The 21,458-nt window shown below is 49.3% G+C and overlaps 1 protein-coding gene and 1 non-coding gene across 2 annotated transcripts; both read right to left on the reverse strand.

The window, feature by feature from the left end:
- Positions 1 to 13,286: 13,286 nt before the first annotated feature.
- Positions 13,287 to 18,706, reverse strand: LOC144725135 (uncharacterized). The gene is made up of 4 exons (XM_078604607.1): positions 18,522 to 18,706; positions 16,429 to 16,743; positions 15,681 to 15,807; positions 13,287 to 13,597 (listed from the first exon to the last, which is right to left on the reverse strand). The coding sequence occupies exons 2-4, from the start codon at positions 16,718 to 16,720 to the stop codon at positions 13,363 to 13,365; spliced, it is 654 nt and encodes a 217-aa protein (XP_078460733.1). The 5' UTR covers positions 16,721 to 16,743; positions 18,522 to 18,706; the 3' UTR covers positions 13,287 to 13,362.
- LOC144725728 (U6atac minor spliceosomal RNA) lies at positions 17,963 to 18,088 on the reverse strand. Its single transcript, XR_013586802.1, has one exon. It is a non-coding gene; the product is annotated as a U6atac minor spliceosomal RNA (small nuclear RNA).
- Positions 18,707 to 21,458: the final 2,752 nt, after the last annotated feature.

Below are 21,458 nucleotides of genomic sequence, written 5' to 3' on the forward strand. Positions count from 1 at the left end.
CAATGTGCAGGTTTGAAAGCCACACGACGTGCGTCAGGTGAGACTAAATGAAAACTAATTTCTCTAAAACTGATGTGTGTGATTAGTTTATTGTCCTTCCCCCGCACCTCCGAGTAGCACGGTTGGCTCCGTACGGTGCGAAAGAAGTTCAACAAACATACAATGAATTGCTGCTGATGCTGCTCCGGCCTCTGATGAATTTGTGAAGTAGCCGGTGAATCACGATGTTCTCTCCGCTTTGGTCAGGGTCTCTGCATGTGCCGTTTCAGGTTTCCCTCGATTTTCCACTTGTGAAGCTGGTGACCGGATCCGGTGTGGTGGTGGTGGCGGTGGTGACGGTGTCGGGTCGTGCGCGTTCGATTGAGTCACGGGCATCACGTCGTTTGCTTTCTTCTTCCGGAGAATCCCGGCACAAGCTGATTCACTGGTGGGATCCGATGTCGGCCGATGGTTCGAAACGTCGCTGCTCACCCGGAGTTGTCTCGCAACGTTCATCGTCGGTGGCGATCGTGGGCTGACGGAGGCCTTCCCCGCCGATCTGCAAGGACGGACTTACAGGACGATGGCAACTCGCGATGTTTGCGTGTCGATTCGTTCCCGTCCCGCTCCACCCCCCAGCGATTTGGGGAATCGTCACGAGAAGGCGTGTCGCCCTGTTGTCTCGTGCGTTGCCGTTGCGTTTGCGTTGTTTCTCGTTTTGTCTTCCGTGTCGACTGTACGCGTGATATATTATCACCAGCAGTGAACAATCCGCTGCTGCATGAAGGCCCTCGCAGGCCGTCGTCATCTCTCACGATCCTGCGACCTAACAATCCGCCCAGCCCCTGCACAGGGCAACACCTCAGCAGTGGGCGTCCACCCGTGTGCCTCTTCCCTCCGTTGGTTGTCACTGCACTGTCAGTCTCCACCATCATCCATTCGAGCGGCGTGCCCTGCCCAAGCCGACATTTTAAAAAATATTTTGACAAATTATACGAGCGCATTATTTGCATAAATCGTTTATGATTTATCGTCGCGCGCACACACGCACACACTCACCGATGCATGTATTACGAATACCAATAATCAATTATAATCATTTTTGAATGTGTGCGTTGTTACGCCGTGCCGCATGGCGTGGCAGGGTGCGAGCTCAGTGGGCCAGCCTGGAGGTGAGGGCCCGAGATAGAAATGGGCCATTCGTGACCACGCTGTTGTCTCCGATAGACACGCTCAGGCCCCAGGTAACGGTTCGTGTCACCTGCGGATGGGCTTTGGCATAAACAAACATCACACAGCGTGGCTAATTAGAAATATTGAGAGTGCATTGTTTGTGTGGGCAGTGCTCGTCCGTGCCTCCGGAAAAGCTGTATTTGGTAATGAATAAAGAAGCCTAGAGTCTGGAGGTCACCGCGTGACAGAGAGTGGGGGAGGTGGGGGGCAGGGAGAGGGGCCAAGGGTCAGGTCTGGGGTGGGTTTATTGCATTCACCTTCACATCACAGTCATCCCAGAAAGCCAGACACAACAGGATCGTACGCACACACTCGCACACACAGAGATGTGCTTTAATGAAGTGGGCGACACACTATCGAGATCCAACGTCTGTGTTGTAGGACAGACATACAACGATTTAGCCGTGTACTGTATTAGTAGTAGTAGCAGGCAATGTTCAGCCACTCGTACAAGCTCTCTCCATAACCCCTTCCACCGTATTTTCTACTCCGTTGGGGTGTTTTCCGCACGCTCTGACAACAGAGCAATGCAGGAATTACACAAAACGGAGTCGCGTGGTTCTCTGTGTACCGGCTAAACTCCATATCATTCATGTTTCTGGACCAGCGCAGCCCAAGAAAAAAACGTTAAACCACCCTCAGTCCACGATGTGGTCATTCAACAACAACAACAACAAAACTTATACAATACATTCTACTGCACAATTGAACACCAAAACGCGGCCAAGTGACGCCCCGAGAACAAATCTCGCCGCTGTAATAAACCACGTCTTCAACTCGCGCCACTGTCGGCGCGAGCGCTCCGCCGCTGTCACGGAGGGGCCCACCTCGTCACCCACACGAGCGCCGCGCAGTCCAGACCCCGCATCGTAGCCGCGTGTTGGCAGTAAGGAATCGTCACCACGGCTACGTTGGTCACGGGTCTGCGCGTTGCTGGTTTACTTGGCGCGAGGCGCGATGTCGCCGGGGACATTGGCCGAGCCTGCCTGCCTGCCGCACGCTGCACTTTCCCGTGGTGTGTGTTTTAATTGGCTCGCTCGAGTGGAGAAGCACACGTTACGAAATAATTCCCGTGAAGCTAAAAAGTACACATTCGTTCGTAACGAGGCTTGCGTAACTCTCTCCCCGCTTGTAACGGAGCTAAGCGCGTTAAAGGTGCAGCCCTGCAATGATTCGCTGACACCCCTGCTGGCGAAAGGGCCTCCGCTAGAGGGCGCTTTCACGGCATTTTGTTCGAATTCTTCCACGCTGGTCAGAAGACGCCTTGGGAGAGGCGGGGGTGCCCACACATTTCGCCACCGCATGCGACTTGCCGCTCGACTAACTGCTGCACATGACTCATACTGCTGGGTGGACTGACGTGGAGAGATTTAATAAACCTGCCCCCCTTGTCTAGACTGCCGCCCCGGGAGATCAAATGTAAGCGGCGACCTCCAGATTGTAAGTGTAGTGCACTACACATTAAACCACGGCAGCTTCTTTAAATTACTTTACACTCTGTGGGTGTTTCACGGGTCCCAATGGGATCGCATTTCTAGACGCTGTTGGTAGTCTGGGGGAGCAGGGGGTGATGGTGGGTTTCGTACACAATGGTGGTGGAAGGGCTCGCAAACGTTTAGCAGCAGTTGCCCCTAAATCCGTGGAAAGTTACGAACAGAATGAACGCCACGTCAACAACAGCCACCCCACCGGGGCGATGGTGATGATGGTGGTGGTGGTGGTGATGGTGGTGATGATGGTGGTGATGATGGTGGTAATGATGGTGGTGGTAGTGGTGGTGATGGTGGTGGTGGTGATGGTGGTGGTGGTGGTGATGATGATGATGGTGGTGGTGGTGATGGTGGTGATGATGATGATGGTGGTGGTGGTGATGATGATGATGGTGGTGATGATGGTGGTGATGATGGTGGTAATGATGGTGGTGGTAGTGGTGGTGATGGTGGTGGTGGTGATGATGGTGGTGATGGTGGTGATGATGATGATGGTGGTGGTGGTGGTGATGGTGGTGATGATGATGATGGTGGTGGTGATGGTGGTGGTGGTGGTGATGATGGTGGTGGTGGTGATGATGATGATGGTGGTGGTGATGGTGGGGAGCCGTGCGGAAGGGTCTCCTTGCCTGCTCACAGCGCTGTCCGAGGTGCTGAAACCTGTCGCACCGTCAGCACCTGTAGCAGTAGCAGCAGCCCCAGCGACAGCACGGAGTCACCTCTCAGCCCGGAGTAGCCTCTCATCTCTCTACACAACACACAAGCGCACACCTCCGGTCTGTCTCCCCGCGGGAATAAATAACTACGTCTTATTAGCCAATGTATTGACTTTCCAGACCGATATTCTCTAGAAAGCACTTCTTTAAGCAAGCAAAACTCTGGACCTGGTTTCAACCACTCTGCGTCTCACCAGGAGAGTCCGTCATAAATAAACAAATGCTTCTGGATTGCCAGATGTAATTGCCAAGAGCGCTGCTTTGAAATTACGGGGCGATGCAAGCTACACCGTGGATTAACCACAAGCGAGAGAGAACATAGCAGATGTGACTGTGCGCCTACCGGCCATGCAAGGCTGCGCACACACACGCACATACACTCGCACAGGCGCTCGCACTCGCTCGCGAAGGCACCGAGGCGCTTTAAATAATCCGTGTCGCCTCGCTCCTCATTGACGCCACAGTGACGTAGCGAGTACGCGAGCAGGGGGCGCTCAGAGATCCGCCAGCCCCGATGAAGTCTCGCCGAACCGACGCGCTGCATCCTAATGCAGCTAAGCACGCAACACAAAGATGATAAAGATCCCCCGTGTAGCCTTAACAGACTGTTGAGGCAAGTACTGTTAGCGAGCACCCATGAAGGCCGACGCGGCAACACGAGGGGGTGAGTGGCCAGCAATTACCACGCCCGGCCGCCTTTGTCTCCCCAGTGGCGATGTTTTTACACACCGCACCAGGTAATCATTTGAGACCGAGTCTATCTAGGGGGGACCAAAGACCGGTTCAGATAATCGGCAGCTGTTGCTGAGCACCGGCTCAGAAACGCCAAGCAGTCAGCAACGAACAGCACTTTAACGTTGCACAATATGAGAGTGAAAAGGCTTCTTGAAAGGAGTAAGGTTGTACGAACCTGAGAAAAGAAACGATGATGCGAGGGAATTCCAAAGGTTAGCTGTGCGAGGGGAGAAGTAGAAATAGAAGCATTGTGACCTTCGGTGTGGTGAGGAGTGAGTGGGCGATGCGAGTGGGTGATGTGACCTGCAGTTTGGTGAGTGAGTGGCTCATGTGACCTCCAGTATGGATGTGTGGTGGGTGAGTGAATGGCTGTTGTGACCTGCAGTGTGGTGAGTGGACGGGTAAGTGAGTGGATGATGTGACTTGCAGTGTGGATGCGTTATGGGTTTCAATAAGTGTTTTCTCCAATTTCCTTCCACATTCCTCGTACCAAATATGGAAATTGCCAAGCATACCACCCCAATTGCATCAGGACCCTCCTGATAAAAAATACATTATTGAGGTTTTCCTGGGTAAACAGTCGGCATTATTATTCTTACATGCAACGCGTGTTTGGCATAAAGCCCAATTTCATAGCAACGCGTCCATATTGTGCGAGTGACTCACAGCCCCCAGCATTGATTGACGAGCGAGGCTGGCTGTTGCTTGTGCTGCTGTCTGATTGGCGGATGTGGCCCCACGGTGACACAGAGACCCACCGCTATTACCGCGCAGAGCGAGTCCAGTGAGCAGGGTTCAATCCGCCTCCACGTGCCACCCCCGCGTGGCACGAGACGCGAACAGCGGGGGGAGGAGGAGGAGTCAGTTTAACACGGAGCAGGCTTTTATATTTTGTGGGTCTTTCGGTAAAGTCACGTAGATAGGTTCATATTAATAAAAAATTACATAAACAAACAATTAATTTGAACCTATCTACGTGACTTTACCGAAAGACCCAAAGAATATTAATTCCTGCAGTCATGAAAGCTTTAAGTCAAGACGTAACAGGCTTTCGCGAACAATATTATTCATAATAAAGGTTTTTGGGTTCGATCGCGTAAGTATAAATGCGTCGTAACTCTCCACCACCCGACATAGCTAGTAAAGTTGGTCACGTAAACAACAACGCGTTAATTAGTTACGACTTCAGCCCACCGATGTGTTGGAGAGTAAATCTACACAAGGAGTGCCTGCGATGGTGCAAGTGTTGTGTGTGCTCCAGAATCCGGGCTCGCGAGATATTTTACGGATTGTTGAAGTTCCCTTTTAACGAGGCGACTCATGCAACACGTGGTGCGATCCTTGTCAATCCACTGCTGGACGAGGGCCTTTTCGCGCTGTGCGAGTCGTACGATATGATGGGGGGGGGGAGTTATTCGACGATGCATACTTCACGAAGTGTTGTTATAAGCGGATGAACGCAGCGGAAATGATGATAGTGATACTGACGGACGGTGAACGTATGAATGTAGAGGAGTGATTGTGACGACCATGATATGAGATGATGATGACGGCTGATTGTGACTGATGATGGATTACTGATGATTGTGTAATTGATTATATTGTATCCATTAATAAGACGTGACTGATTAACGTGTAATGATGATCATGATGGTGACGATGACGATGATGGTGGCGTATCGGCGGGAGCCTTGTTGGGACGGATCATTGTAACCTTTGAGCAGCATTACGCGCTTCAGGCGCTCGCAATTATCGTGACCGAAGATGCCTCGGAGACCATTCACGATCGATCCCAATCAATATGATTTATCAACGGTTTAGTCCTGGTAGGTCCAGAGCAAGAGAGACTGGGGGTCAAGTCACCTCTCCCGGCAAAGATCCTGCCAATCTCAGCCAGCGTTGCCACCTGTCCTGGTTTTCCCGGGACCGTAAACTTGTTGATGCAGTCGCCCTCCTCGGCAGACGCTGCGCATTGTTACTCATCTCAGCTGTTGTAATACGGGTTAAGCGAGCGCCAACGCCACTAATGCACTGTCCTAATCAACACCACATTCCGATAACGCGCAGCTCTGTCCTGTAGGGTGCCTCGGCTTAATTTGCGCGAGCGGCGAAGTTATATTTGGTTCCCGCTGGATGACGTCGCTCAGAAACGCGGTCATTAAACACGCGATGGGCAAAAATATTCAACAACGCACCGACACGTGCGAGACAGAAGCACGCGCCGAGAGGATTGGAGAGACGCCGGCTTGCTCGGAGTTACATTGAGAGACGGAGAGAGGAGCACGTGCATCGGAGAACACGCGCGCAACGTTGTACTCGAACTGTAAATGTTGTGGGTTTACTCTCCAACACACGCGTGTGCTGAACTCGTAACTAACACTGGTCAACAACAAAAAAAAATTCTGGCCTGGACTTTTGCAGCTGTTTTAGACTAATTTCAGGGTGCTGATTCCAAATCTGCTCTATCACATCTCATTTTTATGCTATCGGCATACCCCATTTTCATTGATTTTACCCGAAATTAACTCTGTCACTTATGATTGCACGTTGTTGCGAGTCAGTGACTGCTTTAGTGTTAAAATATGGTGCTGTATTTTTAGGATAGTGTGTTTATAATATCATTTTATGTAGATATCCACATTTATTTAATATTTTTCTTCTGCAGGGCGTGATCTAACATTGGCTACAACATCCGAAAGAAGGAAATGCAGTAATGACCCAGATATCTTCTGCTACATCTGTGGCAGCTTCACTTTGCAGGATCAAAGGTTTGTCACGTAAACAAAAATGACAATTATAATCGTCATTTTTGTTTACGTGACAAACCTTAACACCTCGATGATTGGAGACATGAAGCTAATTGTTCGGAAGAGTGAGTGGTGAGCTTGGACAGGAGACGCCGTTGGAAGTGATGATGGTGGTCAAGAATAGTGAGCGAGTGGCAGCAGAGGATTTAAACTCGGCAGAGAAGCGCGCACACCGAAGAGATGGAACGATGAAATCAGGCAGGGTGCTTGGTGGATCTTTGCATCGCAGCACTGAGGGATGATGGCAACAACTTCGAGCGGGGGGGGGGGGGTTATCTAGCCGTGGATATATCGTGATGACGATGACGTACACGCAGATCGAGCCCTGTGGGTGCTTTGTGCTGTGACTTAATTGCGTCGTAAGCGGCGCTGCTATTTTAGTACTTGGCGAATGACGCGGATTCTGTGACTAAGCCTCAGGAGCGAGAGGGAGAGAAACTTGGCCGTATTAAGACTAGTTGTTGTTGTTTTACAAACTCTGCAGTGTTCTGGCCTTCAGAGTTCCAGCCTCCACTGACTGCAGCGTCACTCTGGCCCAGTCTCGTCGGGAGAGGGTGAGCAGCGCAATTGAGTGTCTTCCTCATGCCCCGAGTTGACTAAAGCAGCCCAACACTGAGTCCGCTCTCGAGCTCTTCACTCGCCCCCGACGCTCACGCGCCTACCCCCGCCCTCCTCCACACACAATTATCCTCGCAGCCAATCGGTCAACTTGGTAATGCCGTTTATATAATGCACTTATATATTAGGCACTTCTATATTAGACATTTAAGGTGTCATTGTTCTGCCTCAGTGCACTGCAGACTCTGATGACGCCCCCAGATGATGTCAGCCTGCGTGTTTTCATCCACACTCGCCAATGTCGCCTCGCCAGAGGCACCCGCACGCGGCCTCTGTGATGAGGAGGATTCGTCATCTTTACAATATCTTCCTCCATTCATAGTTATCCTTGACTTTATAATAAAAAAAAAAGTATTCGTTGACGAAATCCTCCCGTCACTGATTGTGTTGAGCAAAAGTCGCACTTACGTGACAGGTGGCTACGACAGCAGATGATGATGATAACGATGACCACAACAGCCACTCTTCCCACGCACTTTGGCCAATGTGTCCCCCCCACCGCAAACGACGAAGATTTGCGGATGTGACGAGCCGGGGACCAGAAATCAAAATTGAGGGAAGTGGAAATATAATCTGAGTAGGGCCCAATTGTCCCGTGAATGAGCCCACTTTCGAGAAGGCTCGCTTCCAGAGCCGTGATCCCTTCCAGTATTTCCACGTTGCCGTGGGCGTCTGAGTGGAGCCTGCACGCGACTAATTGAGTCATAAACGCATAATTAGGTGCACTGCTTTCTACACCCTGTCTTCGGAAATTACCAGAAATTGGCTGCACCTGGCAATGAAGCTCAAACAGCTTGGAGCTAAATGTATCAGCCACGCTTGTAGCCGGGGTGAGGTATTTACATCTCGCGGGCCGTGTGCGACCCGCGACTTCATGCCACACGGCCCCACAGCCACGTGAGACCTACCACGTCAAGACCGCCTGCAGACGAGACACGTATCTATTGTTGCCACCATTCTACCCGCACTACTAATTGGGTCTACGGCGTCCCCAACCCGCAATGCCCAGCGTGGTGAAGTATATGGTTAAACAGATTTGAAGTTTTCGTGACTGCAAGGATCCATATTCTTTGTTTTTTTTTGGTAAAGTCACGTAGGTAAAAAATAATAAAAATGAAAACAACTAAATTAAATCACAAATAAAATAAATAAAATAAAAAATGAGAACAACTAAATTAAATCACGACGTTTCGGAAGCAACACAAGCCTCCATCTCTAAACAGCTCTCTCTATTCACTACAGTAATTTTGCTGTGGCGGTTCCACCTGAAGACGGAGGCTTGTGTTGCTTCCGAAACGTCTTGAATACATTTCTCTTTTTTATTTTATTATTTAAATTTGTGATTTAATTTCGTTGTTTTCATTTTTAATATTTTTTACCTACGTGACTTTACCGAAAAAAACCAAAGAGTATGGTTCAACATTTTACTTTGACCCTCATCCAGCAGTGGAATGTCAAGAAGGGCTACACGGGCACGAAGACCGCGAGTGTGTCACTCCTTAGCTCAGCATCCAACAAAGGCCATTGGGGGGGGGGGGGGGTAAAACAACAGAACCAAATTGTGACATTTATAAAATCATGTGGGGGAAAGTCCAGCCCTTATCAGGCCACAGTGCACGTGCACCTGAGTGGAGCGCCTGTGATTAACAAAAGGAAATATATAAATGCACGAAATAAAACGAGAGAATAAATAAATGCATCTACAGCGTGAGGGTGGGTGGGTAGGGGGGGGCGGTGAGTCATAGACTCGCACAAAATGTCAGAGGGGTCTCGCGCACAGCGCTGGACGGAGCTGCAGTCACGCGCGCGCAGCGCGCAGCGAGCTGCATCAGATATTACTCTGAACCAAGCAAAGGCATCGGGGTCCCAATCGGTTCAAGAGGATCCCACATTAGTTAAACATGTATGTGCTGTACACTGTATACGGATGCAGAAAATATCAGCCCGCGTTCAGATCGTGCTAAACACAACGAGGCAACCCCCCCCCCCCTCTGTCTCTCATCTCGAGCTCTGAATGGATGCGTATCCCTTTGTCTCGTGTCCACGTCTCTGTCATTCCCCTCCGCTTAATCTTGCATCTCTCATTTCTCGTCGTTCTACCCTTTGTCCGCATGTCTCGGCGTCTCGCCACGTCTCGTTATCTTCGCTCAGCTCAGTCGGAGTGCTTGTAAATTGAAACGGGGGGTGGGGGAGACCCCATAGGCGGAGTTTGACTTCTATATTTGGGGGCGCGAGGGGGTCGCTTTGTTCCTCACATCAGGATTCTCGGGTGCAAATTAATAAAGGTGTCCAGTTTGGGGGGGGGGGTCGTTGCCCCCCCCCTGTGCCCCCCCCCCCCCGGCCAAACTCCGCCCATGGGAGACCCTCAAACAGAATTCTGCCTCAACCCCCCCCATCCCATAATTGGGCCAGCACCTCCGATCAGCACGGTTGGCTACGTACGGTGAGAAAGAAGTTAAACGCGCAGTCCACGCAGCAGCGCCACCACCACGACTCTCCGGCGTTGTTGTGGTGGAACCTCGTGCTGCGCGATGCTGCGCAAATGCGATCTTGATTTACACTCCAACAGAGCAGCCTCCAACACGAAGAAGGGCCGTACTGCTTTTGTGAGAGATGATAGCCACATCCGGATACAATTAGGGTGGGAGGTGGGGGGGGGTAAGATACAACAACAAAAAACGTGCCATTGTGGCTTGAAGGAGGCAGGGCGGCAGTGTGCCAACACTTCATTTGTCACGCGGAGGGCATGGAGAATTGAGCCCACAGAGCGCGCCGCTTCGATTGTTCCCACCTACGCGGAGCGGCGAACGAGCAGGCGGCGGCCACTGTGCCTGGCGGCCAGTCGCCTTCCTTGCCTCGACACTGCCGGTCGTTTGCCACTGCCGGTCGTCTGGTGTCAGTGATGGGGGGTCACTCACGTCAGCTCCGAGCCAACGCAGCACCGCCACCAACAATCTGCGGCAGGTTTCTGTCTCCGCTGTGCTCTCGTGTTGCCTGTGCCGTGCCGTGTCCGGCACTGTGGCCAGAGAGTCTCTTCCGCGCGTGCTCGCTCGAACCGGTAACCGAAATGGGGCCAGAATTTGGCTGCCGAAGAAGCTCCCAGCAGGTGGAGCGCAACGTCCGACATCGTGGAGCCGAGGCGGATTACAATATACAAACAAAGACAAAGACCCCCCGTATAGCCTGGACAGACTGTTGAGGCAAGTGATGTTAGCGAGCACATATGAAGGCCGGCACGGCACACGAGAGGGTTGGTGGCCAACACCACGCCCGACCGCCTTTGTTTCCCCAGTGGCGATGTTTACACACCGCACCAGGTACTGATTTGAGGCTGAGTCGACCTAGGGTGGCCCAATACCGGTTCAGATAATCGTCACTGGTGTTGGCTGGGTTTGTAGCGCAGCGCGCTAACCGCTACACCACCGCTCCCCACATGACAATATACACACACACACAGATACATTGTGTGTCTGAGCGCTGTCGCAGTGATTAGCGCACTGCGCTCCGAACCCAACCACCCAGAGTTCGATTCCAGACCACGACGGTCCTGGGCATTCCCGAGGTCTGCTCAGCCTGACATGAATAACTATAATTGCGTTTTGTCTAAACATCGACACTGGAGAGACAAAGGTGACCGGGCGTGCGCCGTTCTGACCACACCACCCACTCGTGCGGAGTGCGTACTAAACCCGCCGTCACAAGCGCTCTCACAAACAGCACTTGCCCCGATTGCCTGCGCGAGCTACACGGGAGATGTTTGCCTTTGCTGTGCCGCGTGTATGACTCATGCAGCCCCGTCTGGCCTCACGTGCAGAGCGCGCCTTGATGGAACGAGCCACCGGGGTCGACACGCCACACACGTCCCCGGCCATTAGCAGATGTGAGCGTTGTGTCTGGAGGCACAAGCAGGCGTTGAGAGCGTGATAGACTGGCAAGCTGAACGTTTTGGCATACTGCTGTTGCTGCCGTTGCTAAGTGTGCGTTGGAGCATAGATGTGGGAGCATAGAAGTACGATGCAACATTTGGCTGTTTCAGCACTGCTCTCTGCTGCCCGCCGCGTGGCACGGTCCACGCAGCTGCCCTGTGACAACCTGGCGGCAGGGCGTGGTGGTCACCCATCCAAGCACGATCCAGGCTCGAACCTGCTGAGCTTCCGAGACGGGATGTGACGCATTGAGCCGACTAACAGGCGGCAGCGGTACAGAGCTGAAGAGATCACTGTGCGCCGGTTTTTTATTATTATTATTAGAATTCATCAGCACGGTATGGCCACCGATACTCACTTAAAGCAGTGAGCATGGGGGAACTGTGAGTTAAAGGGAATTGATACATAACATTGATCCAGAAGGACACGATATTATATTGTTATTTAGTGAAACGGGCCCTTGTCTGTGTCACAGTTATGTTACGCGTAAACTATCCCCCACGGCCCCTCCCCCTCGATCCCTACAGCTCAGCCTGAGCCGATGGAACAGAGCCACCGACGATTTTAAGCGTGCCTTATTTTGTATCGACGTGTGCGCGATACGAGTCCTGTACTTAACCCACATAAAGCCATCGCGTGCGTCCGCAGCTGGCAGGCAGCTAAACGTCGTGAACACGATTCGGGCGATACCGCCGGAGCGCAGCGTGCCAAGAAGAGCCGGCGGTAATGACTGCGCCCATATGCTCGCATTAAGAAGACAAAGGCAGAGATTGCAATTCAGCGGATGTACAGCGATCGTATCGCAAGGTTACGGCGTCGTGCGTGGGCGCTTAAGCAACGTGGATAGCCGCTTGCCGCTGGACGTGGAGTGTGGGCTCACGGTCTCCTTCCTGTACCGTACGTAAAATAAAAACTAGAGATACATAAAATACTGCAAACGCAGAACTCTGTTCTCTGTCCACAGATACAGTCCAATCAGCCTCCTGTCGGCCTTCCAGACCAATATTGTTAATCAAGCAGCATTTGTTAAAGCGAGTAGCTTCTGGACCAGTGTCGATGTTATGGGTCTCATCAGCAGAGCAGTCATTCTCAACTCAGCGGAAAGAGACACTCCGAGTGCACGGTCATGCTGAAAGGACGCCAAGCGATGTCGCCAGCTGTGTGCAATGCATTCCAAATCGGACCGTCACGATATCCGCCCTGCACCAATTAACCGCCCATTTCTCGGTGCAGTATTTGTGAACATGTTCGACCTTAACACGTATCCACCTACACCTTGCTCCCAATTGATTCGGATATGTACAGGACCGTGTACTCTACGCACGAAATCTGAACATCCTACGAAATATCCTCACGAGGGGAGGAGGCCACTGCGTGACATCGTTGCGGCTACACGAATAAACTCTGGTTGTAAATTCCCGAACTTGTGTGAGAAGAGGGCATCTGGGATGAACGTGCCAGCACACTGCCGAGCACTGCTATGTCCTGCTGCGTGGAGTAAATAAGCGAGGGATGAATGAGGGCATGCATTGATGACCAAGTTAATGGATCGCATAGCGGATGAGTGGGGTGATGGATGGATGGGTGGGAGTATGGTCAGATTAAATACTTAGAAAGAAAAAAACTACTTTTGCATAATTTATATTACCGTATTATCCAGCTCAAGATGCACCAAAAAAATATGCACCAGAGCCAACACGTGTTAAATTTATGCAGAAATGTGTTTATTTGCATGTCGTCCGTGAAAACTTTACAAGACGAAGTTGAATCGACAGCCCCGCCCTGGCGTGCGTATTGCAGGTGGCTGTGATCCACAGACCCCCCCCCACACAACACAAACACCATTACTGCTCATCATTTATTCATGTGTGACCTCCACAACCTCCTTCCACTCTCCCTCCTGCTGCTGCTGCTGCTCCTCCTCCGACGCGTCCCACTGCTCATCCCGTTGCCCTCCCTCGTCCCGCCCGTCCCTGTCCCCAGGCTGACACGTGCCGGTGGCACCGAGATTGCGGTGTTGCTGCTGGGCGGTGGACGGGAGGTAAATGACGGGCCCATCCCAGGCCACCGGCTCCGATTCCCACTCTGGCCGCCTTGCGACAGGAACACGGAAGAAGCAGTGCGGATTTGCCCGTGGAAAATTGAGAGAAAAAAAATCACGAGCGATTTTGAGAATAATTTTGCATGGCATTATATATAACGTCACAATATGCAGATAAAATACAATGTACAACACTATTTGGATTTTTAGAGCCTTGTGACGACGTGGTGGGCAGTGTAGCAAAATCCGATGTTGTACAATACTTCTATGCGCACAACTATCACCAGTCCGCACGGAGCAGCGTGGTTAAGTTTGATCGATTTACCATCCCCCTGGACCCGAACGGTGTGGGGAGCCCTCATCCAGCAGTGGATTGACCAAATGGGCTGTACGCTTGCACATGCATAGTCACAAAAGACGCGTATAGACGCAGTGCAATTTACAATCTGAATGTATGCAGCATAGAAGCCGCATCTCAAGAAACTGTACGACATAGTGGGGGCAATGTGCATCGTGGAAACAGGAGATGGGCATATCGTTCAAGAGGCGAGGCAATCGCTGGCAGATTACTTTTCAGATCATTGCCGCTTAAGTGATCGTTGGTGGAGGTTGATTGAAGGAACGGAAAGCCTCACTCTGGAATTACATTTCATGTTCGCCAATCAGAGAAAATTGTAAACACTGCAATTAAAATAGTAACCAGCTCACAAAAGCAAAACAACCTCACACTTCTAATTATATTCAGGCACACTGTAAACATGCATTAGTAGACACAGAATGCTATCTGTATTTGCAAACAGACCTCCTTTATGTGTTTCCACACGTAAATTACATTTTTAGTCATCGGCTATTAGCTTTGCTGACTTTCACAAAACATACGAATGTTTATAGAATTGATTACCCATCATGCATCACATAAACGTGTCACGGGTTTGTGTACAGTATTGCTTTTTTTGCGTTGAACATGTTTCTTTTGGCAGAAACATCTGGCAAGCCCAGCAGCATTGATGAACAAGCCTGACTCTGCTGATGAGGCCCAGAAGACCAAAGCCGGTCTCAGCGTGTGCTGGCTGCTGGGTCACGTCTGTCTCGGCGACAACAAATATCGCCCATGTTGCTTACTGGCACGAGTATATATTTATATGCTTTATTTTATGCCCTTTAATTTATCTGTGTGTCGCGTGTGATGGGGTAAGGTCTGTGTATGTACTTTCGTCTCTTCCAAGACGTCTGGCCAGCATGGAATAGCAAGGCCAAAGTTATGCCTACCAAAGGGCCCCTTAACCAGCATTGTGGCGTGTGAGCAAGCCACGGCAGAGCTGCACCTTTAACTCTGCATGCCCAGTTGCCAATGTTGTTCCGAATCACCCGGGATGCACCTAATCTCGTCGGATCTGATCTCAGAAGATGAGCAGAGTTCAGCCTGGGAGTTCAGCCTGGGACCACTCCAAACAGGTTCTGTGCGGCTATTTCTGGTCAGCAGAGGGCAGTGCTGCAAGACAATCGAGCACGTTTAAAAGGACGCTGTTGTCCTGTGCTTCAATGTCCGAACGTATGCGTGCTCCCTACCATGCTCAACTCGCACTGATCTGCCTCGTCGAGCGTGGTAATATAAGCCCCCATAACCACCACGACCCGCACGGCATGGAGAGGCCCTCATTCAGAGGCGGATTGACAAAGGGGCCGTACAAACACAAAGCCAACAAAATGGAATGTCCCAATATCGCGTTTATGTCCTACTGCGAAGTGAACACGGAATTTGAATATTTGTTTACAGTTTTGAAAATTAGAGTGGTGCCTTTTCACTGTATACATCTGAATTCAGAGCACGTAGATGAAACACTGGCCTCAGTATTTCCACCAATAAAGCCCAAATATTTTTTTTTCTCCAGGTTGAGCAGTGTGTTGAGCATTTCTTCCTTTTCTCACGCACTACCACTGCAGGCATCTCCAGGAGTTTAATCCCCACAACGGTGAGTGGAAAATAAAATCTGCGGGGTGCCTGAGAAAATGTTTGCGTGGCCAGCCAAGTAAATTCTGCACGGCTGGTTTACCGTGTAACGTCCACACGTGCATAGCGACAACGCATTCACATCTGTGGGTGGTGTGTACGTTAATCCATGCGGTCGTCTCACCCATCTTCAGCGCCGCTGGGAACGGCTTCTAATGCCTGCTCAGGGCCCGTCTGCATGGAGAGGGCACCGAGATCGACTTTGTCGCACCAGCCGCTGATCTGCTCACCGTGGCCCAAGCGGGGCTGCTCTGTATGGAGAGACGACACGTGGCGAACGCTCTCTTCCCTACGGCCTCAACAAATCCCAATGCACAATCTCCAGGTGAAGCGACGTGCCGCTGCCAGAATTCACGCCGGTATCCGTAAATGCGAGCACATCACGCCGATGCGCCAATCACTCCTCTTGCTCCCAAATCTAATCCTGCATCAAATTCAAGACCACACTCTCCGTCTTCAAAATCCTCTCATTGCACTCTACTTCCCGCCATGCACTCTCCAACCTCTCATTCAGCAGTGGATTAATACAAGTGCAGTACACGCATATATATTGGCTTCTGAATCAATATACACATCGCATTGGAAGTGTGGTAGCGCGTTTGCTGCTTGTTGCAGATTTCACGGTTCAAGCCCAGCGGTTAACACTGGGACATTGCCCAATACTGGTAGATTAATTGCCGCTCGCAAGGCGGCGCTGCGTACACCTCGTGCCGCACTGGGTCAGCTGCCACTGAGGGTCCCCTTGGCGAGATCGCGGCAGGATGCTGTAATTGGTTGATATTAGATGTGAGTTGCCGTAGCGTTCAAGCAAGCCCCCTGCATACTGCAAATCCTTATCTTTTACACGATACCAAGTAAACAGAAAAACCCACTGGATTTGGCGGTGACTGCGTCGCGAGGCCTCCGGGACGAGTTTTCTCTCCCGCGGACCGGCGGCTGGGCCTGCAGCATGGCCGTGGGCGGCTTCCCCGCCAGGACCCGGCTCAGAGCGGCGATCAGCTGTGGGGAGTGCTTGCAGGCGGCGTGACGCCCGGGGCCCAGGAGGTTGGCCCACGCGTCAGCGCTCTCGCCGCCCAGCGGATCATCTTGCACAGTCACGATCTTGCCAAGCCGGGAGCCGGGGCACGAGATGAGAAGTCTGCTCCTTCCCGTCGCTCTCTCCATCCGAGCTTCCCCCGGCTCGGAGTCTAATGCAGTGGGGACGAAGGGATCGCTGTCATCCCGAGTTAGCCCTTGGTTTTTTTCTCTCGCAAGATTAACTTTCATTCCCCCCTTATAGACACAGAACTGAGCCGAAACAACAATAAAACCCGCCGTCATGACAATGACATGTGACCCCTCCGTTCATCAACTCACAAGCCGGGTTGTTGATCCTTTTCTGTTGTAAAGCTCGTGTGCAGTTTATCTGCCTCGTTGGCTCAGTGGCAGAGCAAGCGGTTCGCAATCGTAAGGTTGCCAGTTCATTTCCCTCCGGGGCCGAAACAATTAATACCACTTCGTCATAGGAATATGTAATTTCACCGTTACATCTGGGCTGAAAAACAAATTAGCGCCGCCTCAATGCACACTTGAGCAGGACATCACTTTGGCGTATGCAAGCGCTGGGCGGATTGTCACACTGGGCAAGACTGCCAAAGACCACGAGAGATGGCTTGGGGAGGTCTTTGTCCGGCAATGGATTTGATCATAGCCGAGGATGATGACACAGAGGTGAGAGCCCTTTACAAGCAGGTCAAAGCCCTTTGAGGCAAGTCTTATTTTTGGAAACCTGCGGAGGGAGGGCACGTTGACGACAACAGGGGACGCTAAATGCCCACGGGTCGTAAGATTGGCATCTCATTCTCACACAGGTGGTAGCCTCATCAATCAATGTCAACTCAAGGCCTATAACTCAACCCCGGAGATGGCCCTCTGAGATTCATTATCTCTTACACCGGGACGATGTGGGATTCTGTAGATACATAATAACATAATTGCTATTTTATATTTTGAAGGTCGTTTTAAAATGTGGGGGTTTGGTTGGTAACAATGATGATGATGACCAAGTATTTTCCTGGGTTGTTTTATTCGTTTTAGTATTGTTCGTGGTGCTTACTTAATGTAAAATTCCAGTTAATCGTGGTTTAAATGCGTAATGGTTAGCACACTGGGATTAGTCCAGAGGTCGTCGGTTCAACATGACCTCCCGTTGCGGAAGCGGCAACGTTGGGCATATTTCCCTGCCTCTTTTTTATCCATAATTCGACCACGATCGCGTGTGGTGTGACGCGACCCCAGACGGGCGTGTGGAGAAGTAGGCTGAAATAAAATAAAACATCTCGGTGTCCCTCAATTGCAGGTCCTTTTGCCAAGAGCGGCGTCATTTAAGGCTTTGATAGATGAGACGTAGTTACGATGAAGTATCACAAAAAAACATGGTTAGATGCCACGAAGTAGGTGGCAATGCCTTAACCATATGTGTTGTAAAGACCACAAGGGTCTCTTCCGTCCTTATCAAGGGGAGTGCTAACCTTCTCTCCTTTCATACAACACAAACCTTACGGTATGCACACCAGACTATTTATACCAACCAAGTACGGTATCTCTCTTCGCTATGGGCACCCAGTATTTAGCCAATGTTTAAATGCAATATTCATATACATAGAAACAACTACATGTATATCTACTGTATTTATAATTATAATCTATTGTCTATAAATGTTATTAAAAGTCACTAGTAACTTCAAACGAAATGCATTACTTAAATGGTAAGCGACTTCCTCATTATCATAAGTCACACGTAGCGGAAATGGCACAGCCAATCAGATGTCCGTTCTACGGTCACGTGGACAACACAGCCCACCCCGCACGCTCGCTCGAAGCAGCGGTGCCGCGGCTAAACATTCACACACAGTTCCCGCCAACATTAACACAAAATAAGCGAATAAAAACATAAAACTGCCTATCAATCTCCTCAGATACTCACCCAGTCCTTCTTGACAGTGCCGCCTGATTCGTTTATACGAGGCTTCGGCTGTCCAGTTCTGCAAATAGCAAAACACCAAATCCAACTCCCGCCTTTATCCTCTTCACGCTGATTCGCAATTTTAAAATCGCAATAAAATAACAAAATGCGGCAACACTAACAAGGCAGGCGGCTAAACAGCACTGCTGCCGTGTCTCGCGAGCCGGCGTTTCTATGCAACGTGGGTAATTATTACTGAAGGTGGAATTAAAACGACCTCCTGTGGCCATCGAGGGGCAGCTGACAGACAGAGTTACCATGGCAACAACACTTTACACTTCACTATTAAATACACTGCCACAGTATCATTAGATCTCTTTTGCCAGTACCAAAATATAATTAGAGGGGTTTTCCCCTTTTTTCGGGCAACAAAACTGAAACCTTTCTACGAGGATTCATGTCTGCATTAACCACAATACTTGCAGTCAAAATGCAAACAAAACTGCAAGTTTATTTTTTGATTTAAAGCTTTCGTGACTGCAGGGATTCATATTCTTGGTTCTTTCGGTAAAGTCACGTAGAAGGGAAATAATAAAATAATAAAAATGTTATTTCCCTTCTACGTGACTTTACCGAAAGAACCAATAAAACTGCAAGAATTGTGGTTAATGCAGTTACATGAATCCTTGTAAAAAGGTTTCAGTTTTGTTGCCAGAAAATGGGGGGAAACCCCTATTATTACTGCTACAGTACTCACACAACCAATGTCTGCACAGCGATTAACTTGTCTTGGTGGTTTTACTAGCAAGTTCCAGCAGTAACAACTACAATTCAACAATACATTAAGTTGCATTTAGCGACTTTAACAAGTCCCGGGGTCATTAACAATAATCACAAACGGACAAATTAGGCTGCGATTGTTAAACAAAGCGTTTAGGAAGGGAAAACCTGCTCAGTAAAACTGGTGTCCCTACGGCCCTTTTACCCACAACTCCAATTATCCACCAAATTCATCCTGCGTGCTTATTTGACGGGACACTGATCGTAATTCATCACTCAGAAGTGGTGTCCGGTACTAACGCATTCATCTTAATATCCGTCTTTTTTACGTGGATAAGAGGAGTGCAGATAACTAACACTCTTATCCACATTTGTGAACGGATACGAGGAGATATTTGCACAGGCAACTAACACAGGAGTTATAACACAGGAGTTTATATAGTAATAGGTTTTTACCCTTTCATCTGGTACAAAAACTGACACCTTTATACAAGGGGTCATGTTTGCAATAACCACAGCACAAGCAGTCAAAATGCAAACAAAAAGAAACAACTCTGATGATGATATGCACTGTCCTTGAAGTTGATTGGTCCACACCCGAGACAGCTTTTCTTAGAGCCTAGTCTCCATTGGTGTTGGACCAGATGACGCCAAAAGGCGTACAACTCAAAAACAGCGCACTATCAGAGTATTGAGAGCTCGGGGTAAGCATTTACACTATGAGAAATCTCCTTTACCAGTAGAAAAATATAGTAATAGGAATAGGAGTTTATATATTTACGCGATCTAACCCCAAAAAACCCGTATTATGGATGGTATTGGTCGCGAAAGCCTACGTGTTAAACTAACACAGGAGTTATGCTGTAAATAAATACTGTACACTTCAATCTTAATTTTAGAACTGTCGTGACTGCAGGAATTATTATTTGGTTCTTTCGGTTAAGTCACGTCTAAAGATAAAATAATAAATTAAATTAAATAATAGAATACGACGTTTCGATTGCAACACAAGCAATCATCATCAGGTATAATGAAATAGCGACATAAAATCTTAATTTTAGAACTTTCGTGACTGCAGGAATTATTATTTGGTTCTTTCGGTTAAGTCACGTCTAAAGATAAAATAGAATACCACTTCTACGGGGAAGTTTTAAGCTTATCTTTTTTCTCTCTCTCTGGCGACTTGTTTTCTCTGCCTGTGTCCTCTCTTTAGATTGTTCACACTTAAATTCTAACTTAGCAATCTTTGAAATACGTAATCAACCAGGCTATGCGTTAATTGTGTGTTGACCGACCCTCTGTGTTGTATTACATTACATTTCGATATTTTACTAGGTTATTTAATTTTAGTGTGTCCTCCTGATTTTCAGGCTTGCTTGCCGTGTCATCGCACTTGTAGCACCACGTCTGTTGACCACTCATTGATATGCTAATTTTTTCTCTAACCCCCCTCCCTCTCTCTGCCTCCGCCCCCCTCTGTCTATTTAAGGCCACCACACAGAGACGATCACCCCTCTCTGTTACCTGTGTTGCTCTCTCTATGTATCTTGGTGATATCTGTCTGCTAATATGTCTGTCTATAGTTTTCTGGTTAGATTTTATGTCGCTATTTCATTATACCTGATGATGATTGCTTGTGTTGCAATCGAAACGTCGTATTCTATTATTTAATTTAATTATTATTTTATCTTTAGACGTGACTTAACCGAAAGAACCAAATAATACTATACACTTAATACCGATTAAGAAGGTATAATTTCAAAAATCGAGTCGCATGACGTGATTGTTTTTAAACATTGATGCATTCTAAGCCACTGATTGTCTGGGGTCAACGAGTTCCATCGTAGGGGCCCTTGAGCACAAAGGAGTCCTCCACAAGGGACAAGCAGTCGGGCTGGAGTCGAGCATCTGTGGGATGAAGATTATGGCCAGAGGCAGGGGACAAGGCAGTTTTGAAAGAAAATCATTTCGAGTTTGTTTTGTCAATCCACGTCGTGCTCTTAATGTGTATAGTTAGAAGTACCTCAGTACAGACGTTCTCCAGCATGGCCCATATTATAATTGGATTATGATCCCAGAATTATAAAGAAACACACAACTTTTTCGTCAATAACACTGTGGCCTTCAATGTAAGAACATATATTAGGCCACGTGTTGGTACATATGCGCTTCTTCATA

The sequence above is a fragment of the Lampetra planeri genome, chromosome 22 (genome assembly GCF_965212315.1).
Source record: "Lampetra planeri chromosome 22, kcLamPlan1.2.h2, whole genome shotgun sequence".
Taxonomy (NCBI): Eukaryota; Metazoa; Chordata; class Hyperoartia; order Petromyzontiformes; family Petromyzontidae; genus Lampetra; species Lampetra planeri.